General features: G+C 51.9%; 1 protein-coding gene across 1 annotated transcript in view; it reads right to left on the bottom strand.

The window, feature by feature from the left end:
- Window positions 1-20,456: 20,456 nt before the first annotated feature.
- The window catches only part of LOC140690158 (CBP80/20-dependent translation initiation factor-like), a 44,070-nt gene continuing 37,674 nt past the window's right edge, over window positions 20,457-26,852 (bottom strand). The window contains exon 5 of the mRNA XM_072951653.1: window positions 20,457-24,125. Within this exon, the coding sequence (XP_072807754.1) occupies window positions 23,966-24,125 (160 nt within the window). The 3' untranslated portion in view covers window positions 20,457-23,965. The remainder of the gene's footprint in view (window positions 24,126-26,852) is intronic.

Here is a 26,852-nt window from a genome sequence, read left to right as displayed (position 1 = left end):
GTGTCTCTGTCAAAATTCTGCTCCTTCCCTGATTGGGATAACTAGCCTGCATTGTCCCTGTCCCCATTCCCCTACACACACATACACACACACACTAGGATTTCCTCCACTCTTACAGCCTTGCTAATCAAAGGATGGTCCCTGACCAGTGGCATGGACATCCCCTGGGAGCTTGTTGGAAATGCAGAATCTTAGACCCCATCTGGGACCTACTGAGTCTGAATCTGCACCTGTAGGTTGACAAGATCCCCAGGTGATTCCTAAGCACATTAAGGCTTGAGAAGCACTGGTCTGAAATATACATTCCCTGTGCCCCAGGACAGAACCCTGGCCAGGTGCACAACCTGCAGAGAGCAGAGCAACTGGAGAGAAGGCAGGGAGTGAGTGGAGAAGGGCCTGCTGGACAGCCACAGCCGGTGGGCAGCTGTGGGTCGGCAGCCTTAGTGAGGCTAGGGGGAGGGAGGAGGCCTGTGAAGGAAGTTCTAAAAGCCAAATCTCTGGAAGACGCAAGATTGAAACCAAGGGCTCAGTTGGCAAGCGGGGACAGGAGCCTGGGTGGAGGCAGCACAACAACCAGCCCCGGCCCACTCCCACTTTATAGGTGAAGAAGCTGCAGCGCAGAGAAATTAAGCTGCTTGGCCAAGGTCACGAGCCAGTAGGTGGTGGAGCTGGGATGCCAGCCCGGGTCCAGAGCCCACACTCTTAACAACCTTACAGTACAGTGGCGGGTAAATGACAGGAGGGAAGAAAGAGTAAAAGGATGTTCAGCTCCAACAATGAGCTGGGGACGTTTTCACTTCCTAGTGTGTCATAATCATAGCAACCTTTGGATGTGGGTATTTCCTACCCCGTGTTTCAGATGAGGAGGTCGATTTGTGCCAGTGGCAAGCAGTTCCTGAGTTCATACAGTTACTGACAGCTTGAAGTCAGGATTTGAACCCAGGATGTTTTGGGTCCTGAAGTGACGCTCTTCCCACCTGTCACACTTCATCCTCAAGGCATGGAATTGGGTTCTACTCTCAGAACAGCTTCTTTACTCCCACCCTCCCCGGCCTCCTGATTTGAAAACCCCACCTCTGCCCAGGGATCCATCCCCTTGCTCTTTTGTGATGGAGTCAAACACAGGGTCAGTTTTAGATGTTTCCCTCAATCCTTAAAATTATGAAATGCTATGACTTGGTTTAGCATTTAATCCAACTGCTTCATTTCACAGTAAAGGAAACTGAAGCCCAGAGAGCTCAAGTGACTTGTCTGAGGTCACACAGCCAGTGAGTTATAGATCCGAGACTCTGATTCTGGATTCAGTGCTCCTTTCATGACTCTGGGCTGTGTTTGTACCGCGTGCCCTGGGTGCCAAAGGGTTTGTGCACCACCGGGCCAGCCAGCCCCGGGCTGTCGGGTTGCTAGGTCAGTGCAAGTTCAGCCTTAAACTTAGGCTGGAGGATGCAATAGATTGAACCACCCCCCCATTAAAAAATAAACTAATAAAAATAATATCTGCTTATTAAAACCCCAAGCAGTGTAGAGTGTGTCTGCAGACACTTGACGGCAGCCCCTCCCAGCCCTCCCCAGCCCGCTCCCCAGGGGTGACTGCTTAGTGCCGTCTCCAATGACTTCTTAATTTTCCTGCCAACCATTGGATTTTGTAGGATCCATGCCACAGCAAGCCTATTTTTAACAAGAATCCCAGGCTTCAGGGGGTTGAAGAGAGGGGGAGAAAGAATACTCAGTTTGTATATTTTTAATCCATGTGCGTTTGAGCAAGCAGTGACTTTCCTGTCTCCACTGCCAAGGGTTTCGGGCAATTGATTAGACGTTCTGGGTGCAGGGTAATCTGTTCTCTTCCCCTAATGAGGCAGGAGGGCCAGGGAGAGGTTCAGGTGATGTTTCCCGGGCTGATGGCTGTCTCAGCTGGCTGCCTCCTGATCCTGCCTGCCCCCAGCCCTCTCCTTCCCGGCAGCCTAGACAATCCTGGCTGGGTCTCCCAGAGCCGAGGAGGCCTGGGAACCTGACTGTTTGTGCCAGGCTCATATTTAGAAATGTCTCCAGCCAGAGGTTGGCCTCTGTCCCGCTTGGGCTCTGGGCAGGGGGTGCAGTCACATGTGCTGCCTTCGAGTGGGTAGATTCTGAGTGGGCAGTGGCCCGCTTTGAATATAAACACACTCCTTTTATGCTGAGAAGCTGGCATCTGAGCCTGTGCTCCTGGGCACTGGGTGAGGGCAAGTGCTGGTAGCCGGATGGGCGATGGGGAGACGGAAGAGAGATGTCATAAGGCTTGAATTGGGCAAAACGGTGGTGGAGGAGGGGTCTCACTCCTTGTCCCCTCTCTGCCCCAGTCCTTCCCCAGGTGCCTAGGACACTGGCCCTGCCTGAGCAGGGGGCCTGCAGCCCCACGGGGGTGGGAGAGAGGAGACCAGGCCAGAAGTGCCCCCTTCTGGACTTTCCTTTCTGCCTTGTGAGTTCCCCAGTCCACTGAGTGGCCATCCTGGGAGGCGGTATGGATTGGGCCCAGAGTGAGGCCTGGATGATGGGGCACCCATGGAAGAGTCTTGCTTCTCTCTCCCTGTCTGTGAGCTGCCAGCCTCTCAGCCTCTCCAGACGGCACCTGCAGAACGTGGCCCTGGGTGATGTCATCCCTGAAGGCTCTCTGGGCGCTGATGGTGGACTTTCTACAATTCTTGCTGGCCTCCCCTGCTTTCTTTCCCATGAAAGCACATGACAACGGATGAAACAGACCAACCGAGCCCAGCCTTAAATAGTAGCCCCCTGGGTAACAGACATCATGCCAGAGCCCTGTAAAAGCTCTCTTTTCTTTTAAAATAGTTCTTTTAAGGAGGGGCATTCAGGTGCATTCACTCGGGCATCAGGTATTTAATGAACACTGCGAAGCACAGGCCCTGTGCTGTCTCCAGCCCCACAGCGGCTGATGGGGGCGCTTTTCGATCCCCTTACATCACACATCTCCGCCCCTCTGCAGGCGTGCCCTGGGGATCAAGGCGGCTTGCTTACACATTCGGCTCTCTCGGAGAGGAGGCTGCCTTCTTGCAGCAACAGGATTCCTTCCTACAGCTGATGCCAAGCCAGTGCCAAGTGCTGAAGCCCCTGGCGTCCCCCACCTCGCTCTGCTCCATCCTCCTCCCCTCTCCCCACATCTCAGGGGAGGAAAACTCCAAGCAGTTGTCAAGAAGGCTGAACAGATACTTCCTTTGTATCTCTGCAGTAACTGAATGAATGAATGAATGAATGAACGGATAAGCAAGGGAGCAAATGAATGGAGGAACAAGTGGAAACTCAGTCTCTGCTCCAGAGGAACTTAAAATTCAAAGAAAAAGCACCATGCTTGTAGAATGGTAGCACTGTGGGACTGAAGGGGACCTTAAGGGTTGGGCTCACCCCCTGTTTTTATGGGAAAGGAAACCCAGACTCAGAGGCGGGAGGGGCTGCTGTGTGATGCCTGCATCAGACCACGGAGGTCAGAGGACGGCCCAGGGTGAGTGAGATTCGGAATTGAACACAAGTCTGCCCTACTTTCCCTCTGCGCCGCCCTAAGTGTCCCTCGTCCTTGGGAAAAATCGCCTGTTCATATGGTTGGGAGTGGACGGTGCAATTTTTCTTTGAGGGTTAATTGTTTTGCTGACAGTACAGATAATTGGGAGTGAGAATCCCGGTGTGAGGGCGACAGCACCATCTGCTGTGAATATGTTCCAGCCCCACCTTGCAGGAGGGCACTCCCACCTGCAGCAAAAATTGGTGTGCTCTAGCCGTTTGCTTCTGGAGCTACAGCAGCGAGGAGATCGGCTTCTAAAGGGTGCGCCTTCTCCTCCCTTCCCCACGGCATCTGGTGGGCACAGTAGGGCTCACCTCCTAGTAGGTAGGAAGAGCCCCTCCCCCTCCTTGCCCCGCCCCCCGGTTGCCTGGGACACGGAGCCCTAACACCAGAGGATGACTTTCTGTTCTTCTCGTAGCCTGATGTTTTGAGGCCTGGTCCACTGCGGATGGAGGTGGGCGCGTGGGTCTGCACTGAGCTCGTGGCCGCCATGGGTGTTTGGGTCATTTTTCTGTCCAATTCCTTGCATTTGCCACCTATCCTGGGTTTCCTGGCCTTTAGCCTGCACTGCTTGTCCTGGAAGGGGCTGGGCCTGCCTTCTATTGCCAGGTAGGAATTTCCTGGGTTGGGACTTCCTCCATGTCAATAGAAGCAGCGCAGCGCTGGAATCAAGCAGAGAACCCCATCGTCCAGGAGCAGCTGAGATCTTTCTTCGTATGGGTGGAGCATGGCTGCAACATCATTTTTTGTTTTTTCATTTTCATTATTTAGAGATATATCCCATATACAACAGGGCGCCAACTTGTATATATGCTTTTGGAAGGTATTACTAGTAACTGCTTTGTTCTTTCAAAGGGACTTCTAACCCCCAGGGCTGCCTTGCCCAGAAATGCCTGGGAGGTCATGGCAGTAAAGCCAGGTCACCCTGGAGGTGCAAGGTCAGTACCCCGCCCCTCCCCCACCCCCAGGCGGTGGCTGTTTATCACAGCAGCTTCCTCCTTGCCCGAGCTGCTCCCCAGAGCCTCTGCATTCCTGTCTTCCCTATTTATCACTCTGTTCTCCGCATTCTTCGCCCAGACCCTCCTAGCAGGGGAGAAGCTAGGCGGCACCACTCTCTAGTTCTCCTCTTCTCCCCATCCCCCCACAGCAGGCCAGGCATGCCTCTGTTCCCCTCCCCCTCCCCAGTCCTCTTGACCCACTGTCGCCCTGATGTGATAGGAAATTACCCCAGGACCAGGGAGTTTGCTGGAAAGAACAGATAATTTAGAGTCAGGAATTCCAGACTTGACTCTTTCGCTACCTTACTGTGTGATCTTTAGTGAGATTCTCAACCTTTCTGTGCTTCCGTTGCCTTATCTTTAAAATAAGCTTAAAAAAAACACACACCCCTTTACATCGCTCCTGTCAAATCAAATGGGCCCAATGGATGTAAAAGTAGCTTGAAGGGTACGAATCATGACATGCGTGTAAGACATTGTCATCGTTCTGCTTACAGCATCCGTGGGACTCCATGTCCCTGCCTTCCTTTGTGCTCATCCCCATCCATGGTGCTTCCCCTTACCTGTGGTGCTGGATGCCCTGCGGACGCTCTCCACCTGCCACAGGCCCTTCTCAGCACTGGGTCCACTGAGGCCCAGGGGAGCCCAAGGTTGGGGTGGAGCTCAGAGTCACAGCTGTCTGGGCAGTGCCCCCAGGAGCTGGAGGCCACAGCTGGTCGGAGATGCAGGGCTATGGCCATCGTGCACCCAGTGTCTGGAGACTGGCAGGTCTAAATGCTGGGGCATGGCTGCTTCTAGCTGGAGCCCCTTATCACTCACCACCCTCGCCACTTCAGACTGTGAGCTGAGTCTTAGCTATGATATGTGATCACGCAGTGGAGCCCGTGGTGTCTGTGTCCCTCACCCAGTGAGCTTGAGATGTCTGGTTTTCTTTAATTAACAGTGATCTTTTGATGTTCTGACTACCTGTTTTTTTGCAAAAACTCCTTTATATTCTGGCTCCTCCCTTGCCTCTTCAGAGCAGTCCCTCAGAGCTGAGAGGCTGCCTCCTACGCTTAAGTCCTCAGCAAGTCCACTGAATAAATCTTTGCATCTTCACTTTTGTCTCTTGCTTTGAGTGAAGGGCTGTGAAAGGAGGTGTGTTATCGGTCACAGGTGAGTGGCCTCCCTGGAGCCACCTGGGGCAGGACTTCCAGTGTGCTGCTGTTTGGGGGCTCCAAGAGTTGAGGAAGGTTCCTGGTAGACATGGCCTTGTTCTATGTGAGTCTCTTTGGTGGAGGGAGGGCTCCTGGGTCCTTCCTCTCTCCTGGGACAGTGAGGGTCTGTTGTGGGTATGAGCTGAACTTTGAATGGAGAGTAGGATGGGTGACTGAAGGTGGGCCTTTCAGGAAGATGAAATGAAACATGAAGAGGTAAGAAGATAAGAACAAAGATGTGTGTGTGTGTGTGTGTGTGTGTGTGTGTGTGCGTGCATCTGCACACATGCACTCTGAGGCCTGGGTATAGGGCTGGTGGGTGAGATCCTGGCAGTGAAGACCCTACAATCTGCATGGTCACCTGGAATTACAAGACCTAATAATAATAAGCAAACAAACAAACAAAAAAACAGTATCTGGAAAGTTCTAGAACAGTTAAAATTTGAGCCTCTTCCTGCAGGTCTCTTCTGAAGCAGCTGGGAACTCAGAAGGCCTCATTACCCCTGAGGAGCAGGCCCACCAGGAGAGCAGTAAGGGATGGCGTGGAGCCCCCCAGGGCCTGAGGAGTGAACACACTCTACAGCTCGCTGGCCTCCAAGTCAGAGGACCGACCACCGGGGAGACTCAGGAAGAATTGATACTCCGGCGCCCGGTGACATGTACATGGTGTAATGACAGGTAATGAGCCTGAGGTTCATCCATCCTCTCTGAATGATGTGGCAGGTAGGAGAATAGATCAGCCTGCAGTAGACATATAACATCAACTCTTGGAAGATAACTATGCAAACGAAGCAGAGGAAGGCCTGATAAGATGACAGGTGGACGCCTTATAGTTATTAGTTCTGCCCCAAGCGCTTGCTGGGGCTAGGCACCGGAAGATTTAGCGTCAGGTGGGTTCACTCACTCTATACCTTATGGGAAGGCCTGATGCTGGGATGAATGTAGCACCTCTTGTTTTAAGACCTCAGAGTAACAGATTAAGACATTATTTCCCATCAGCTCCCTTGGGAAGCAGGGCATGGATGCCAGTGGGGAAACAGGAAGCAAGGGGAGTAGGAGTCTTTCCCGTATCGGTGACACCTGAGGGGTAGGCCGGGAAGCCTCACTGGCTGACAAGCCTTCTGGATTGGGTCTGATTTCTTGAATGACAGGTGAGGTGATGGATTGGTATTTCTTGTAAAAAGGGACATAGGTCCTTTGTGATTCCCTTTATCCCTCCAAGGGTGCTAGGGCGAGTAGCAGATGGCCAAGGCTGGCTGGGGAAGTCATGAGTAGGGATCTGGAGAGAATAGGAGGGGGCTGGCAGACACCCTAGGTCTAGCAGCTTATCTGAGGAGGTCAGCCAAGGCAGGAAGCATTGAGAAGGTTCCCAGAGCCTAGAGGGCAGGGCCCTGAGGCTGGAAGGAACTGGGCCCACTGAGACTGGAGACCCCAAAGATGAACTCTGGTCCAGTGGAGGGCCTGTTCCCATTGGCCCTCTGGTCCTCACTGTGTGTGTCATACTGGGTACCACTCTGGCAGTTTCCACCATGGAAAAGACAGCAGTCTGGGGCCTGAGCAAAAATAGCTTGGGGCCTTGGGAAACTGACCAGGGCAGGGGGAGAAGGCCAGTGGCTTGAGGCAGGAGACCCAAGGGAATGGGGCAGATTCCATCCCAGTGCAAGCCAGTATCAGGGTCCACAGGACCGAGCCAAGGGGTGGGGAGGGGCAGAGTATTAGAACTTCTGGGTGGCCTTGTTCTAAATCAAGCAGAAAGAGTAAGATGAAGAAGGAACCCAGAAAGCTGAGCCCACTTCTAGGAAATGGATCAGCCATAGGCACCAGGCGGTCCCAGGACTTGGCTTCTGTCCCTATGAGCAAATGGAAGGGAACGGAGCTTTGGGGACCCCACTGAGGATAGCAGGGGTCTGGCTATGCCTGAAGGGGCTTCGCTAGGTGCCTGGGGCTGGCTGTGCCTCTGGGCACCCTAAACCCTAGTGTACTGGTCCTGGGCTGTTCTCAGACTCCCAGCTCTCAGTGGGCCCGGTGGTCTGTGCATTTTAGGCTTGACTGGGACGTGGGCAGAGCTGACCCTGTGGGGCCTCGTGATGGGAGGTAACGGGGGGCAGGAGGAGGCAGAAGAGGCCTGGCCTGCAGGTGGGTAGGTGAGGATGTACATCATCTGTGCAGCCTCGGGAAGGTAAGGGGCAAACTACTTCCTGATCAAATCAAGACAGAGCAGAGGCTTGAGTCAATCAGAAGACTCTTAATCTACTTTCCCAATGTTGACCGAGTGCCTGTTGTGCCGTGGGCCCTGTGCTAGGTGCCAGAAATGCGAAGATGCATGAGATGTGTCTGCTCCCAGGGAAGGGAAGACGGGGCAGAGGAAAAAGCATGGGAGTGGAGACAGATCCAGGGCTCTGGGAGCCTCAGCCTCCTGTCTTCAAAATGGGGACAAGACTTTCTCACAGGCTGGTTGGGAAAATTAAATAACATAAAATAAAACATGCAAAACACTTAGCACAGCAGCTGGCACCATCGTAAGTGATCAATCATTTAGTTTTCTTCCATTGTTCTGCTCTTGGAGGAGCTTGAAGTCTGGCAGGGGAGGGAGCGAAGAAGGCTGGGAGAAGATGCGTCTTGATTCCCAGGGCTTCTGACTGCTAACCGGGTTTGAGGCCTGGACTTTGAAAACCTGGTTATTGGCGTTCCTCTGGCCATGGAAAGTGTGGTTTAAGGTGGATCCGGACACTCAGAAATGGTAATTGCATGTGAGTGCTTTGGCAGTCGCTGGGCCAGGGATCCTTTCCGGGCAGTGAGTAGGATAGAGGGTGGGAGGGGTGGGTCCAGGAGTTCACAGAATTGTTGAGAAGAGAGGGAGGACATTCTCGGAATGCTTGGAGGTTTCCAGAGCTGTGCTTAGGCAAGACTTAGGACTTGGAGCGGGGCTGCCCAGAGAGACTGAGCACCAGCCACAAATGTGATTTTGAATTTTAAACAAATGAAATTAGTCATAATAATGTTTCATTTAACTCAACACATCTAAAGTATTATCCTTGCAACATGTAGTGACTATAAAGATTATTTATGAGATAGTTTGCAGTCTTCTTTATGTACGAAGTCTTTGAAGTCCAGAGTGTATTAGATACTTATATTCTATCTCAGTCTGGACTAGCCACGTTTTATATGCTCAGTGTGGCTACTGGCTACTGTATTGGACAGCTCAGATCTAGAGTTTAGAATATCTTGCCCAGGGGCATCCAGAGGCCAGATGTGTCCTGAGCTAAATAACAGGGTTTACTATTATGGCTTCTTCTCATGACACAGCTGAAGCGAATCCCTGGGGAAATTGGCGTGAATAATCAGAGATGTCTTGAATGACTTGTTTGGATGGTGATGTCTGTTCTCTGGAACCAGCCCTGGCTGTGGGTCTCTCCAGCTGACCTCAGGATGCCACCACTTGCTGGGTCTGGGGCTGACCTCGGGCAGTTCCCAAAGCTCTCTGAACTTGAGAAGCTTCATTGAAAGTGACACTAATAACGTCTCTCGTACTGGGTAACTATGAGGACTAAATAGAATAGTAATTACTCTGTGACCCTCAATGTAAAAAAATAATGCTTTTTATTTCCCTAAATTAAATGAAAACCAATTTGAGTTCCCCTGTGGGCTAAGTTTGGCAGAAGTTTCCCAGCAGGAATTTCTGTAGTTCCATCTTTGCCATTCTGCTGTATGATTACCGTGGGGCTTCATAGGGTGGGACAGATGGGGAGGGGGTGAGCCTGGACCTTGGCCCAGGGTGGCATGGTGGCTCTCTGTGGCCCTCCTCATCCAGAGCCACGTGGTCATCCCTCAGCCAGCTTGTGCTCCACGTCAGCTCTGCCATGGAGCACCCGGGGGCCCCCAGGTTTTCATCTCCAGAGTGTGGACACCACCGTGGTGCTGTGTTTCAGCAGAGTGTTGCTGGCCGCTCCAGGGCCCATTGCCTAAAGCCATCCCAAGTGTCTTGGGGCCCAACCCAGGCACCCTACTCCAAAAGCTGCCCTTGCTCCCTTGCCTGCTGTCTCCCAGCCCTAGCCTTTGAAACGAAGGTCCATCCCCACCTTACCTGCCCTCTTTCTTCCCCAGCCGTGAAAATACAGGTTACCCCTGTCAGGGCCAGGGAGCCCACTGCCATGGAATGCGGCCGCTTTTTCTGGGCAGGGGGGAGGGTAGTTTTTAGTCCTCTGTGAATGACATCTGCTCCAGTCACTGGCTCCCAACAGCAGCAGAAAACAGCAATTGCTCTGCACGTGTGTTAGCATAGCATCCTGACCCGTGTCACTGGCACCAGGTTGGCACTCCACAGCATCAAGTTCCGCTATGCCCAGCCCCACCTGAGGAATGAGTTAAATAGTTCCTGCCTTGGGGTTTTTCTGAGACTCAGTGAGCTAGTGTATGTGAAAGTTTTTCATCAAGTGTTCTTGAGACTCTTAATTCCCCACCTGGGGTGTTTTCTTGTTTGGGAGCTGGGTTGATTCTAAATGTGTCCTCCACTCAGCTCACATGGCAGGTTGGGCCACCATGCACTGTCCTCTCACTAGCCGGCCCCGCTGGGTGCCCCCCCCCGCAGGATGAGCACCTCTGAACTAACCCCATGTCTCCTGTGTGTCAGTGGCAGGTCTCCCTGACATCCTTATTTTTTTAGCCTATTGTGTGGGGTGTCTGACTAGTGCCCCTGAGTTTGGAATCTACCCCAGTTATCATGAAAGTTCATAATCTGTCTTTCCTGGGCCTCAGGGGAGTGAGGCATGGACCTAAGGAATAGGGTCCTCGTCTCCTACCTGCCTTGGATTTGGTGAGGATTCTGCGATGGGGAAGGACATTTGAAGAGTCTCTGCAGGCAGATCACCCAACCTCAGGATGAAGCGGGATAAGGAGGTGCAGGTCAGTGATGCAAAGAGTAACCAGGTGTCAGCTGTGCTGGAATCAGTGCAAAGTCTACAGATGAACGGGAATTCTCCATGCCAGGGGACTGAAATGACATTTTCAAGGTTGGGTCAACGTCTGGTTGTGTGTGGTTGGGTCAGTGGTCCACTGATGCTCAGCACAGTGATCTGTGGGTCTTTGTGTTGCTGTCTCTCTGGACAGGAGCTTCCTTCCCCCAGAGCACTTGGCTTCTGCTTCCTGCACCTGTCCTGGGCCTGAGCTCTCAGGGCTGTCACACATCCTTAAAGAATCCTTCAAACTGGTGTCCTTGTGACTTAGTCTCTATTTTAAAAGGTAATCTATGGCACCTGTGGGGGACAGTGGGGAGGGGATGTCATAAAATCAAGCACATTAAGGTAGAATGATAGTCTAGGTTCTTTCTAAGTTTGCTGTGTGACCCTGTGCAGATCTCTCAACTTCCCCAGGCCTTAACATTCTCGTCTGTTAAATGGGTGTGAGAAAGTGCAGGGATTTAATAGCAGACATGCACGCATTTGAAAAGTAAGAGGCGCTGTGAATCTTAATCACCAGAGCTTTGCGCATATCATGGCAACACCTTTTTCCTCACCTAATCTAGCAGTGTGTAACTCTGCTCTTCAAAATTAGTCCCTTTATTGCTTCCTGGGAATCCACGGGGAACAGTTTCTGATAGATCACCTTAAAATTTTGCAGCAGGGAGAGGCAGAAAGCCACATTGCCCTTGACTGACAACCTTCATATGGGTATTTAGCAATTTTAAATTTTCATGATTCCTCTGATAAAAATAGTGCCCGACTAAAAACAAATACATTTGTATTTTCCATCTCCTTAATTAGTTTCTAATTTGGTGGTTCTTATTAGCTTAAAATCATCTTGCTGCAGTGGTCCGTGGATGATAAAAAATGTGAAAACCACAATCAATTCCTGAGGTATCTTGCTATTTAATTATGCTGATTGGAGCACCAGAGACCCCTGGCAAAACGAACCTCTCAGAATAAGCTTGATTTGTGTAATTTGGTTTTTAAAATTTTGGATGCATATTTATCACGTTCAACTACGTGTTCTTGTTCTCCTTGAGATTCTGACTCATCTCCTAAGAGACGGGTGGAGGGATCCACGGGCTGGGGGGACCCTGGGACTCCAGCTGAGTCCGTGGAGTTGCTGGCAGAGGCTGATCTGAAAGGAGCACGGGGTCCCCAGCTTGTCTGGTCATTGAAAAATGTCTTTCTTTGAAATTAAAAAAAAAAAAGGAAAGGTAAAATGTCACCCAGAGACCCAGAGACAGCCCAGGGAAGGATAGGCTGATACAATTTTGGAGCTTGGTGGTAAGAGAGAGCCCACCGTGAAATCCCAGGTTAGGGGTGTATCTGGAACCTAATTCTAGAATGTGACATGACTTTGGAGACCCTGGGAAGACCTAGTTGCTCAAAAGGATATGTCCCCCATCATCCAAACCCATGGATCAATATTAGCTTTGCTGACAGTAGACAACCAGATGTGATGAAATGGGAGAGACACAGCACCATGCATGACACTTTCCTGCCACGAAGATGAACATCACTCTGCTCCATAAATCTAATGACCACCTTGTACAGGAACCAGGGGAGCAGGTGAAACCCCACTGCAGGGAGGCCGTCACAGATCCAGACAGAGAGGCTCCTCAGGACGAGTGCCCTAACTTCTCCAACAGAAGGTCGAGGGGAAATGACACGGAGATGGGAGGGAATTGTTACAGATTTACAGTCTTAAGAGACACACCAACTGAGCTCAGTGTATGGGCTGGGTTTGACTCAAGCCTACCTGCTGTGGGAGGACGTACTGGAGAGAATCAAGGAGGTTAGAGACAGGCTGGGCGCTAGATATTCAGGAGTTGTTGTTAATTGTTTTGTGGTGACGTTATTTACTGAAGTATTTACAGATGATATGATGCAATGTCTGGGATTTTCTCTGAAATACTTTAGATAAAAAAATACCAAGCAAAAACAGATTGTTGAATATTATTGAAGCTGGTTGGGTGATTGGTGATGGGTTTATCTGAAAAGCTCAATAACAGAAAGTAAAATAATAATAAATGCTCTTACTAACTGGCTGAGCCCTGAAATTTCACCATTAGAGCTTTATTCCCCTAGCTTAAGCCTTTCTTCATCCATAATGTACAGCTTCTACTGGGAACATGATTTACCTTCTGGGAAAGTAACAGTGGGGTGATAGAACGTTTCCCCAGGGCAGACACTGTAGATGTCCCATGCGAAAGGGTTCCAGGCAAGGTAAGGTGGTCTTGGAAAAGGTGGTCTTGAACTAAGCCAGACAGCTTTTTTCAGAGCCGTGGTTATACTCTGAATGTATGTTACTACATACCGTGCATCCTGGGTAGGGGTGGGTGATAGCAATGCCATGTTCCCCAGAATAATTTGTCATGTGCTTCAGAGGAAATAGAAGCTTTCAGCTCCTCTAAGGAATATCAGAAAGGTCAGAAATTTGGGTTCCAGAGCTGTTTCTACTTACTAACTAGTTTTTGGTCAATCACTCAAACTTTCTGAGCCTCAGTTTTCTTATCTGTAAAATGGGCTGCATGTCACCTGCCACTTACCTTCCAAGAATATGAAAGGGTTTTGTGCAGTGTAAAACCCAAGACCAAAGTTAAATTGTATGACTATTATTTGGTGCTACTTTCTGAAACTTGGTCCACAGATGTTTTCTTGGAAGCTCATGGCTCTGTGTACATGTGTAGTCTAACATCACCTAAAGTGTGGACTATGTTGGGTGTCACATGCTCAAAAGATACAGAGGAGGTAAAAAGCTCTCTGTCCTTTGGGAGCTCACAGTGGAACTGGGGAGGCAGTAAGAATAAACAGTGATGGGGCAAAGCCATCTAGCCCTGGGGATAAATGAAGGATTCCGGTTCAGAGGAAAGGGAGTTCACTCTTGGCTGGCGTCATCTTCGAAGGCTCCCTGGAGGAGGTGGCACTTGCCCTGGGCCTTCCCCTGAACCTGGGGAAAATTTAGATGGTCCATCCCTTTGTTGGTTAGGGATCACTTGGTTGGAATACTTCCCTGTGTCCCGCCCCCACACGCCCACACTCTGCAGCTGAGCACATAAACCTTGTTTGGATTATGGTATTATCTGACTTGGGGGCCCGAGTCTTCTCTATCCGGAACTGGGGTCATGCTCCACTTGCCTAGCCCTTCCAGCCACTCCCATCCTCTCCTCCTCTCTGTCTCCACCCCTTGTTTCCATCTTCCCACCAGAGCTTGGAGAAGCTGGGATTACTCATCCTGTCCACACTCACGCACTCCTGCCCTGTCTTTTAAGCAAACAAAAAAAGTCAACCGCAGAAACAAAGCAATAAATTATGACTCAGAGACACCCAAGCCTTCGTGTGGAAATGTTTATTATCATCATCAAATCATTCCTTAGGGCAGAGAGAGAAACCGGCCTGAGTAGGAATCTTGCAAAAGATAGGCAGCAGTTGCTTAAGTAAAGGTGAGGGATCTGAGGCCCTCCTGGGAGCTGGCCCAGTTTCTTGTGTGCAAAGAGCTGGCTGGGGGCTCCCACTCCTGCGGGGTGTGCAGGGAGTGATTCAGGATGAATAGCAGTCAAGGGCACTTGTTAGTAAGAGCCCACACTGTCCTTAGTTTGCACAGCAGAAATGGAAGTAAAGGTCCTAGAAAAGGACAGGGCTGTGGCAGATGCTTCAAGTCAACACGGGGTCCCAGCTTTGCACCACTCAAGGATTTAAAGATAACCTGGCTCCATCCCGTGTTCTCAAGAGTCTTGCGTGGACAGAGTTCAGCCCACTTCCGGCACATGTTAAGGCTCAGAAAGCTGTTGGTACTGGTATTTTGGGACAGACCTACTCAGCGCCTGCCATGAAGTTGGCCCCACTGTGGACCTTCACTGCATCCGCACACCTCACAGCCCGGTGCTGGGTTCTGGCTCTGCCACTTGGGGCAGATGACCTAGTGTCCCTGAGCCTCAGCGTCCTCAAGCGGAAGACGGGGTAACCACACTTCCCTCCCAGGATGGTTGGGAGGATGAAATGAGATGGTCCAGGGAGAGCTGTTGGCCCCCTGCCCCCGCCACTGGGAAATAAGAGACATGGGACAAGGTGCCCTGAGCCTCAGTTTCCTTATCCATTAACTGGAAATAATTAGATTACCTGTCCTACTGACAGCATTGACAGACATCCCACCTGAGTCAGTTAAAGACCTGCTTCAGTGAGTGCACCTGTCGACCTCCCAGCGGGGGCTTACACACCGCGTGCTTTACTAAACTAGGTCAGTCACCGGAGCAACGGACCCGACCAGGTCAGTGAGCTCGCAATTCACTGCAGACGGACACAGAATTTAGCTTCAGAATTTCCTAACAGGAAGGCAAAAGGGGAAGTAAGTTGGGTTATGCAGTTCCTATTGTCAGACAAAAGGCAGCAGATGTACCGTTCGTCTGACAGCGGATCCAAGGAAAGATGATCAAAATGCGTCCTTTTAGAAAGCCTTGGGCAAGACACGAGCTACTTCAAAACGTCTCTCCACTGGGGTTTTGTACAAGACGCAGAAGCATCCAAGGCCGTGTCTGGAGGAGGAGGCAGTGTTTCTGGGGAGGGGGTGCCCTGAGGCTGTAACCTGAGGAGATGCTCAGGAGAAATTGCTCAAGTTACCACACCTCAGGGGGAAGGAGGCCAGGGTGCTGTCTGGGCTGGAGGTCCTGAGCCAGAGGGGAGGCCAGAGCCCCTTCAGAGGTGCCTCCCTTGCCTTCCCAGTGAACTCAGTCCGTTTGTGGAGCTCCGCCTCTCCCCCTCGGCACAGCCGCAAGCGCCTGTCCTCCCAAGGGCAGAAGCCAACACTCCGTAACTCCCAAGCCCCACACAGCAGGTGCCGCCCCTGCAGGCCCAGGTGAGGCCACCCGGTGTGGGGAAGGCCACCAGCACCCGTCACTCCGCGGGCAAGCATCCTCCTTGTCCGTGCAGCTGATAGAGGCTTAACGGGTGTGCCCTCCCCGGAGCTGCCACGTGTTCCCAGGGTCTGAGGACTGGAGGGGTTGGGGGGTGGGGCGTCCCTGGAGAAATGTCAGGCCCCCTGTGTGCTGCCTCCTGCTCTGCCCCTTGTTCTGGGGAGGAAGGGCCTGAGCTGGAAGGCCTGGGTCATCTTGGGGACAATGTTGAGGACCATACTTGCATGCTTAGAACCAATGAGGCAAGGACACCTTTTGCGGCTGGGGACAAGAAACTTCCCACTGCAAACGTGACTGCGGAGCATCAGGAACGGTGCGCTGGTGCCCTCTAGTGGGAGTAGATCACAGTGCAGCCATCTGTCCCACGTGGCCTCTGGACCGGCCACACAAGATAACAAATGATGGGTGGCTGGAATGTCCACACCACTGTGCCAACACGGCAGGCTGGCCCCCCAGGACTCCCTTCTGAGCCCAGTTGTACGGGTTTCAGCTTCTGCCCTGCCCTATGGTTTCACCACCTGGAACAATGATGGATGTCCTCCCGAATCCATGTCACCACACTCAGAGCCTCCAGCTGCATTCTCCAATCAGAGCTCTTGGGGAGCAGAGCCAGCCTCAGCTCACCCGAGGCTGCTGAGCACTTGCAGACGCTAGAATCTGGCTGCTGGCTTTCGCCCATCCCGGCTCACTTGCTCTTCACCCTCAGCTACCGCTACAGGGAGCGGACTGGGGGACAGCCAGCATCACCAGCAGCAGCCTTTACTAACCAACTAAATGCCTTTTATGGGTGAAGAACTGCCCAGAGACATAAGCATCTACCATCCACCCTGCAGCCCCAGGTGCTTGGGTGGATCCAGGGGCTGAGTCCCAGCAATGGGGGTTCCTGGAATCATTCCTTACTGTGGAAATATAACCAGGTGGAGCCATCAGGGATAGAGTCCTCGGTTTTTTTGGCCAGAGTGGGGAGTGGACAGGCACCCAGGTGTCAGCACTCCCACCAGGACCACTCATGTAACATGTGCCCATGTGTGACTCCCAGTGAGATAAGCTAGAGCGTCCAGAAGTCTACAATAGGTATTAAGCTGGGGGAGATTGGGGCCCTCTGCTCCCTACTCAGCCATTCTCTCAAGCCCTAGGCTGCAGAGACTATGCGACCCTGGGGAGGCAGGTGGAGTAGGCAGGGAGGGGACCAGACTTCCCTCTTCCCTCATGGAACCAGGGACACCATGTGTCCACCAAGACTTTTATGCCTGCAACTCTACATTGCTGTCATCCGTGTACATGTCTCGTTTCCTCTAGACTGTGCCCCTCCTGGGCAACTGTATCTTATGCAATTCTCTCTCTCCCTAAAAAGCTAGTGCAAAACACTCATCATAAAGATGAATTAAGCAAGTAAGAAAAAGAAAGAAGACAGTGGAGCAGAGGCACAACTGCTCCCCACCCCTGCCAGCCCCTTCGCTGTTGGGCGGGGTCACGTGACTAGTTCTGTCCAATGGGCTAAGTGCAAGTGACACTTCTGGGTCAAAAAAGCATTTGAGACCCAGAGCATGACCCTCCAGCGCTCTTTGCTCCTGCCAGGGCCACCGTGGGCTGAGATGATAGGACCACAGAATGGAATCCACTGGACCTTTGAGCCCCACTTTGGAAAGAAGCTGCCCCAGAGGGTGGCTGGACCCTTGGCAGAATCTCAGTAAGTGAGAAATAAGATTCTGGATGCCATGGAGATTGAAGGCTTCCGACTCTACCCCAAGAATGTATGCTCCAGAAGAGGGTTTGCTTTTGCGATTATGTGAAGGGAGGACCTTTGGGGACTACCATTGTAAGTCTCATGTAGGAATTTAAAAAGCCAAAACAATTCTTTCTTTGTGGTATGTAAAAGGAATGTTTTAACAGAACAAAACCCCACCCTTTGAGAATTTTTATTAACTCTTTACTGAATAATGCAGGTCACACTCTGTGGAAGGTATGTTTTTATACTTCACTACAGCAGGGGCTCATTCCCAGCCAGAGCAATAGTCATGACTTCACATGGAACCAGTAAATATGGATTGTTTTTAAAAAAAAAGAAGCCTGGCAATAAAGCTGCCCATCCAATTGCAAATACTGGTTATAAGATACAGCCACTGGACACTCATTCATGATTCAAAATTCTTTCTATCATTATTCAAGAAAGTGTTTTTAATCATGTTAATGCTTTTTTTTGGAGATGGAAGAAAAGAAGATCCTGTGTGTGAAGCCTCTGAGATTTGGGGGTTTGTTTAATTCTGTGCTGTGGCCTAACACAGCAGATGATTGAAAAATCCTGTTTCATTAAAAAAAAAAAAAAAAAGGCAGGCATGCCCCGGAAATCACCAAGAGCATAACCAGGTTCATGTCAAAGCTCGGCTGGCAAATGGTCAGAAAACTCATGGGCAGAAGGATGGAGTGAAAGTCGAGACAAACATCCTACCTCTCTTGGACCCTCCAGGCAGCCACATGATGCCTCCTGAAGGGATAACCTTCAGCAATCACTCGTTCAAGAGTGCCTGGTGCTGGGTTATGAAGATCAATGAAATGTGGCCCCAGCCCTCCTGCAGCCTGCGGTCCAGGAAGGGAGTCTGATGAGTAAATAAGCAGGTGCAGTGTGATGGGAGCCGTAACACGGGGCGGGAGCAGGGGGTCTGGGGAGCTGGGCAGGTGGACCCTTGGACTCTGCCCTGTGCATCTGGGAGGGCATCCTGAGGCAGGACAAGGGGTCCATGGGGCAGAGAAAAGGGGAGCTGGATTTCCAGGCAGAGGGACTGCCTGTGAGAAAGCAGAGAGATGAGAGAGTGGGACAGGTTGGAGGCAGGGGGCCCAGCGGCAGCACAGACAGGGTGGGCCGAGCCCGGGACACAGGCCCAACAGGTGGGCATATCACAAAGGCACCTGTCTGCTGAGGAGTCTGCACAGGGAATGGGGCTGGGTCAGAGATGGCAGCCCAGGACTGGGGGGTGGAGAGATGTAGGTGAGAGAGTGCCCAGCAGCTTGAAAGCCCCTCTTCTTCTGGGTGGAAGAAGTGAAAGGCAGGTGGCCACAAGCTTCAGGCCAGCCTCCTCCCTTCATCCTCCTGCTTCCCTTCCTTCATGCCTCCAGGTGGGGAGGAGGCAGTGAGTTTCTTTCTCCTCCTCAAACCCTCTTCTGTCTGAGAAAGTCTCTAGGAAGCCCGTTCACCTCTGCGCAGGCCCCTGACTGCTGCGGAAGGGCTGGGGTCTCTAGGCTATTGGCGGGGGGGCATTCCCTCCCACCCAGTGGCCTTCAGCTGGGTGCGTGGTGTCTCCTGGGTGTATCTGGGAATGGAAGGTGTTTTTGGTGGTCACCATGACTGCCCTCTCCCCGGTGACTGGCATTCACTGATTGAAACTGGGAGCACTAAATATCCTGCACGTGCCGGCCAGGTCCATGCAACTCAGATTTGTCCCACCCCAGATGCCAACAGCTAGGCCAGCTGACCTTGAGAACCCAAGGTCAAACAACAGAACCAGCCGGCCCTGCCTCTGAGGGGCTTTGAAAAACAGTAGGCAAACTCAGAAAAAAATCTTTTCAGTGTGCTCTCACAGGACCCCAAATTCTATCACCAGAGATGTTTGTTTTGGGACCAGGAGGCCTGCTGGCCTTGTCGTAATGGTACCACGGGAAATGCAGACCCCCAAGGAGAGGTCAAGTCACAGCCATTATCAGTTCCAACATCAGGTTTTCAGCTCTTGTGGGTCATGTTGATGAAACTGTAGATTTTCTCTGACATACAGAGCCCTGGGTATAATTCAGTGGGTGCAGTCACCAGCCTCTGGGATGGCCCCCGAGAGTCACACTTTTGTGTCATCCTTTCTAAATTGTACCAGGTTGTCTGTGCAATCAACATCTGGCACGTGGCACAGGGAGAGAATGTCGCTTCTGAGATTAGATTAGAAAAGATGAGGATTTCTGTGTTGGAGGCTCTCCACTCACTCAGCCATTATATGTCTGTAGCTGTCTGTCTGTCTGTCTCCCCCGCCCCCTCTTCCTCTCTCCTTCTCCTTCAGGTCCTTTGCTTCGGAGGAAGCCAGCTGCCATGTTGTGATACGTAAGCAGTTTAGGGGGAGGCTCTCTCCATAAATGGGGATGAACGAAGCTTTCTGCCACCAGTCAGGGCAAAGCCGAAGGCTCCTGCCCTCTGCTGTGTGAGTCACCGTGGAGGTGGGTCCTCCAGCCTCAGTCAAGCCTTCAGATGACTGCAGCCCCAACTGACACCTTGATTCCATCCTTGTGAGAAACCCTGGGCCAGAATCACCCAGTGAAAATGCTCCCCGATTCCTGACTCCCGAAAATTGAGTGTGATAATAAATTTAGGCTGTTAAATTTTGAGCAATTTGTCACACAGCAATAGATAACTAATACAGGGGATCTAGGGTAAGACCCAGAAAGCTGTAGATTTGCTCAGGGACTTATCTGCTGGTAATTTTCTGCGGGCAAAGCTGGGAAAGTTTGTGGGGGGTGTGTGTGTGTATGGTGTGTGAGAATCGAAGCCCCTCCACTGCGTGGATCCTGACGGGGTGGAGATCAGAGGTGAAGACCCCACCTCCAGGCAGCCTCTAAGAGCTCATGTCTCAGCTGGGCCCTGGAGGCCAGGAATGCTTGTTCCTGCAAGAGGGAGAGCCCTGGAATATGAAACCTGAGTGGGACCTTGGTCTGACAATTTTCAAAATTTGTTTAGTAGTGGGACCATCTCTTCAAATGAAACCATTTGCAGAAATCTGGTTTAGAGACACAGACAGAGCAGTTCTGGGTGAGCCTTAGTAGGGGTCCCCTCGAGTCGGCTTCTATAACCAACCCACTCCCCACCCCAGCAGCAGCCCTGAGGCACCTCTGGAAAACTCCAGAGCATCACAATTTGCAAACCTCTGATCTGTTCTAACAGTGTCATTTTACTGATGAGTAAACTGAGGCCCAAGGGGGGAGGTCACGTGGCATGTCCATGGCAGACGCCAAGAATCTGATTCTCATGCCCTCTGATGCGATCTCTCTACACTCCTTGGGAAGCCACTCAGGGTAGGGATGGGGTACAGGAAATTGCTCCCTCTCCCACCTCCTAACAAAAGGGGACCCCATAGCCTGTCCACCACCAGAGGGAGAACCTTCTACGTGCCTGGCAGTGTTCCCAGTGCTTCACGTGAGTCCATGTTTTCAATCTTCCCAACCATCCTAGGAAGCAAGTACTGTTACTGTCCCATTTTACACAGAAGGACACGGAGGTGGAGTCAGTAACTCGCCCGACTCCCTGGCTAGTCAGTGGCAGGGCCCGGATTCCATGGGGTCCAGACACCAAGCCCTTAACGCCTGCACTCCGCTGCCTCCCCTCAAGTAAGGGCCCAGCTCTCTTCTCCCTTCTAGTGGGAATGAAAGGCCCTCTGCTCCCCGAGGGGCTGGAAGAAGTAGTCAGACCTGCTACTTTTCCAGCCAGGATGCCCCAGGCTTCCAGCTCAAAGGCCACTGAGAGGTCAACACCTCACTAAGGAAGGGGGCTCCTCCCCCAGATCAGTGTCTCTCAAATGTATTTTTTTCTGTCAGTGATGGATGCGGCAGGTGTTTAGGAGCAGAGCGGTAAGTAGTGATTTTGGAGTACTTTACCTTTTCTCTTTTGCACGAGGGCTAGCTTTGTATTAGCTATGATAATTTAATATAGATCCAGGCTAAAGGGTAATTCGTGAGCAGACACTCCATGCCTTTGACCTACATACCATGGCCCACGCCCTGTTGCTTATTTTTCTCTCAGACATGGGGAAGTTGTAAGAACGGTACAGAGAACCTCCCTGCGCTCCGCCCTCAGATTCCCTGACTGTTAGCACTGCACCACATTTGCCCCCTCTCCATCCCTGGGTCTGTACACACATTATCAGCCATCTTTTTCTAAACCATTTGAGGATAAGGTGCAGACATGAGGCCATATATCCGTCAAATATTCCAGTGTGTAGTTTTCAAAACCAAGGATGTTCACCGACATAAATATCATACAGCCCCCAAGTCAGGGCACTTTTATCCAGGAAACACTGCTGCCCACCCCTCACAGACCCCAATTCACATTCTCTGATGGTCCAACAGGTCTCTATTTCTTCCTGGTCCAGGATCTCAGAAAGGAACCCGTGTTACATTTAGCTGTCTGCCCCTTGGATCCTCTCCAATCTGGAAGATTCCTCAGTCTTTCCCTGTCTTTCATGTCCAAACAGTTTTAGAGAATGGTCCTCCCACTTGGGTCCTCATGACCAGATGCAGGCTGTGCTTTCTTGGCAGGAACCCCCTAGAAACGACGCTGGGCTTTCTCTGTGCAGCACATCGGGGGTGCATGGTGTCCACCCATCCCACGCTAGTGATGTTAACCTCGATCACCCGGTCAGGTTGGAGTCGGCCAGGTTTCTCCACCATAAAGTCACCACTTCCCCCCTTGTAATGAGGTGAGCCGTACGTGTGCCCCAGTTTGGTACCCAGAGAGTTTCCAGTCACAACGCAGGGAGGAGTCTAAACAGAGCCTAGTGGGCTCAATAAGTTAAGGGGAAAGAGTTTAAAATTCAAGGAGTCCAAGGCCACTAGAATTTGGAAGGCAGAGTACCAGGGAGGAGAAGGCTGCACAGAGAAAGAAATCCAGAAAATACATGCCCTCAGTCTGTGGCTGAGCACCCATTTGTGCGTGTGTATAAAGAAACTTCCAGGACTGGTGAAAAGCTACCTGCAAGGAACAGATGGAGTGATCCCCTGAAGTCACACACGGCTGGAAATAGTTCGTATTCCCAGCAGACAGAGTGGAAATACCTCTAGGAACACAGGGCATCAGGTGGCAACTTCAGAAGGGTACCGCCTCAGTAGCACAGCAAATTTTCCCTCAATTAAATGTTTCCCCCCTAACAAAACTTAAACAGCAAGCCTTGAAAAGATCAAACTATTTTGAAGTAACTGTGTTCTGGAATAAAGTTCAAAGTATTTAAATGAGTAATAATAATAATTTAAAATATCTGGCATCCAACAATGTCAAATTCTAACATCTTGCATCTAATATAAAATTACCAAGCATGCAAGGGAAAATATGACCCACACCCAAGGGAAAGATCGGTGGACAGACACAGACTTTGAAATGACAGGGATGACAGAAGTAGTAGCGAGTCATTAAAACACCTATCATAAAATATCCCATACATTTAAGAAGACAGGGGAAAGCATGAGCATAAAGAGGAGAGAAATGGAAAATAAATACAAAAAAATCATGCTGAACTTCTAGAGTTGAGCAATACAGTATCTGAAATGAAAAATATACAGGACGGGATTAACAGTAGATTAGACGCTGCGAGAAAAGATGAGTGAACTTGAAGACATAGCAATAGAAACTATCCAAAATGTAACACAGAAGAAAGACTGGAAAAAAAAAAAAAAGCCAGCAGAGCTTTGGTGAGCTATGGAAAACTGTAAAGAAGCAGAGCATGCATATATTTGGAATTGCAGGGGGTGAGTTCTGGGGGAAATGAGGGGGATAATGGCTGAAATGTTTCCAAATTTGATGACACTACAAACCTACCAATCCAAGAAGCTCAATAAACTACAAGTGGAAGAAACACAAGGAAAACTCGGCCCAAGTCACATCCTCAACAGACTGCTTGAGGCTTTCCCCGTGCATCCTATTGCCCCCCATGGGTAAGCGCACGCACGGACACTGAACAAAAAAGTGGGAAACACCCAGAGGGACTGGGAAGAGAAGAGCGGATGCAGGTGACAGCAAGAGAGACTCAGAAGAGAGAAGGAAAGGGCGACGGGGTGAGTGTGGTGGCAGGTCACCGCAGGGCAGGCTGTCACCGAGGAGGGTCTGCTGCTCCCTCCTCTCAGAGGCCCAACCTCATTCCTGGAAGCAGCTACTTCCTACTGCTTCTTCCCAGAAGCATACAGCACTGGAGGCATCTAAGGACCTAGATTTGCTGTCTCTTTGCTGAATAGATCCTCTTGTCCTGGATTCAGGGGCAGGAGCCCAATCACTGACAAAATCAGCAAGCACAGCAGACACCTGGAGGCTGGCATGACACCTCCACCTTTCAAAGGCTTGAAAATAGCCCTGACCACATTCAAAACCGCAGCAGCCCTGCCAGTCCCACTGGAACACACTGCAGGACACGTCACCTCAGAGGTTTCAGGTCAAGGGACAGAAACTTCCAGGTGTGCTGACTCGCAAGGGCACGGGCCGTTTCATCTCTGGGGGATGTCAGGTCTGCCACCTGCAGCACAGCTGAGAGTGGGCGGCCACACACACATCACAGGGGGGCACCCTGCACCAAGGCAGGTCCGCACCCCAGCCCACCTGCCACTGCAGTACATCCAGTTAGACCCTGCTGGACCAAGGGGCCCCGCCCAGGCCGAGGACAGGGGGAGAGGGTGCTGTTGGAGATTCTGCCCCTGCACCTACCTGCCAGGCCGGGAGGACCTTCTCGATATCATTCAGGTTGAGTCCATCTCCATCTTCCAGCTTCCCTTTTCCACACCTGGACCAGAAAAGACATAATGGCACTGAAAGGACAGCTCATTCGTGCATCCAGTCCCAGCCCAGCAGGCAGGAAGAGCAGTGATGATCGGGAGTCACCAAGTCCTGCTGTCCCTCAAGGCTGCAGAATCAGCCCTGTCCCACCGGGGAAACGGCCCTGGAGAGGCATGCCCTCCTCCCCCAAGCCTGGCAACCTAGGCCTTTCTTGAGGACAAAGGACTCTGTGCAGGCAGGAATGCTGGGACCAGCCTGGGGCAGGGAGGGCACCAATGAAACATCCAGCCCCTAGGGACGCAAAAGGGTACCAGAGTTCCCCTTCATCTTTCCAGGCTAAGCTCCTTGCCGATGAATGCCCCAAGTCACATCCTCAACAGAGGAGCCTGTCACAGCTCCTGCAAAAAGCCCACCATCCTGCCGGGTTACAACAAAGGGAAAGTGAATGAACAGAGAGACCAAGCAACTTTCTCGAGGTCACACAACTCCCAATGGGGCTTCTTCCCTCCTTGGCCTGATTTTTGGGCCAGTCCAGCAAGCCCGCTCAGGTACTGGTGCCATGTCTTCATGTCCCTTGCGGGTGAACGCACTTTCAGGCCAGAGGTACTGAGCCCGGTTCACTGGCAAAGGTCCACACCTGCTGCATATTTAAGGGTGTGGACTCTGGATCCGGACTGCGGGGGTTAGAACCCCAGCTGCAGCCCTTACTAACCGAGTGCCCCTGCACAAATCACTTTCCCACTCCATCATCCAGTTTCCTCATTTGTAAAATGGTGATAATTACTTGCGCCTAACATCATAAGGGGCTGGAGGATTCGTTAACGTATTGAGGTGCTTAGAACTGTGCCCAGCATACGGTCAACGCTAAATATAAAGGCATATGTAGAAAACATATTATCATGGTAAATACAAGCAATAATTCAATAAAATTATAATAAAATAAAAGATAAGATAAATATAGTGGTGCTACTCCTATTACTGCCGTTGCTGTTGTTACGGGGGCGGCACGCAGCGCAGAGACTGGTCAGCGTGGATTCCAGAGCCAGCCCAGCCTCGTGCGCGTTCCTCAGTTTTTCTGGGTCTCCCAGTTTCCTCATCTGTTGAAGTGAAGTTAATAACAACTCTTGCCTCCCTGGGTCGCAGTGCGTTTTGGAGAACGCAGACAAGCAGGACTGGACGTGGCGCGGGCCCAGCGCACAGTCAGTTACTACTGCTATTATGTGCTGTTATAACTGGTCCAGGAATGGTGAGGGCTGCCTGATGGTTCGCGGAAGCATTTTCCAGCTCTGGAGTTGATGCAACTCTCAAGTCTCAGAGTAATCAGTTCATTTGATCAAATACTTGCCAAACATCTCTTGGGTCTGTGGCCCTGTCAGCCTTTCTTGGAGTCGCGGGAAATTCCACGTGGCGCCTGCCCTCGGGCAGCTCACAGCTCTTATCCAGTCCTAAGACCGTCTAACAGGGCGGCGAGCCTGAGCACCAGTAGGGGGCAGCATGAGCTAAGTTTCATGAAAGTCCTATGGCCAGAGGAGCCCTGGAACCCCGAGGAAGAGAAACGGTGTGGCCGCAAACCCCAGCTGGGCTAGGGTGGAAGGGGTGGGGGATATGATTGATGCCCCGTCCAACACGCTCATCTGTTCATGGGGGCTCGGCTGGGGCTGGGCGCTCCGTGTCGCAGCACAGCGGCAGTGCTCCGTCAGGGGCAAGCGAGGGCGCTGCAGGACCCAGGGGGGCAGCATCCAGAGAGGCCTGGGGTGGAGGGAGGGGAGGTGGGATGTGAGCTGGTCCAGCAGAGAATCTGGGAGAACATCCCAGGAGAGGGCAGCAGGGCAAGGCCTGGAGCTGAAGTGCAGGCATGTTGCCTGCAAGGAGGTCAGAATTCTTGAGGCCGGAGTGGGGTGGGGGGTGGGGGTGAGGGGTGGGCCAAGGGGCCAGGTGGTGCTGGAGGGCAGGGCTGGAAGCACAGCTAGGTTCTGGCAGGCAGGGCTGGGCTGGGAGGAGTGGAAGGGGACTTTTGCCCTCTCCACCCCCACCCCGGTGATGATGTGTAAGGCCGCAGAGGAGGAGGTGGGGGGAGGTCTGGAAACATCCATCAGCCTTTCAATTAACAGATCTGCCTGGTAGAAACAGGCTGGCCCGGGAAGGCACCAATTTCTCGCAGTCACTTGTGTCTTGTGTGTGCCTTGGCAGTGGGGGAGGAGAGAACTTGGGGCTCTTGCTGGCTGGAACAGCTGACATCCCCCTCCCCCAGGTCACATGAGTGGATAGCACACCTCTGGCTCCAACCACCCTCCTGCACCAGCCTAGCACAGCCTAGGCACAGCCTCTCGTTCTCCCCTCAGCAGATCCTAGGGTGGGCAGGGACGGCTGCTGTCCCCCAGGGCCCACCCTGTCTGGGGCTCAGAACTCCCTGGAGGGACTGCAGGTTCGGAGGGCAGAAGGATGCTACAGACCAGCTGAGTCACTGCTGCCAACGGGGTTGCCAAGGCAACAGCCTTCTCCGATTTCTGTCCCTTCCTGGAAACATGGGCTGCAGGAAGCCTTGGCAACCGAGTGGTACCCTGCTTCCGAGGGCTGCTGCAGTGGCTGGGCATGTGGAGCCCATCCCCAGCACGGCCGGACACGGAGGGTGACGCAGTTCCTGGCTCAGCCACGAGGTGGCCACAGGACGCTGAACCCAGACTCCCCAGGAGCCTGGGAGAACCATAGGTCTGCGGGAGACGCCAGGGGACTG

The sequence above is a fragment of the Vicugna pacos genome, chromosome 29, assembly GCF_048564905.1.
Source record: "Vicugna pacos chromosome 29, VicPac4, whole genome shotgun sequence".
Taxonomy (NCBI): Eukaryota; Metazoa; Chordata; class Mammalia; order Artiodactyla; family Camelidae; genus Vicugna; species Vicugna pacos.
This window is presented reverse-complemented; position numbering and strand designations above follow the sequence as displayed.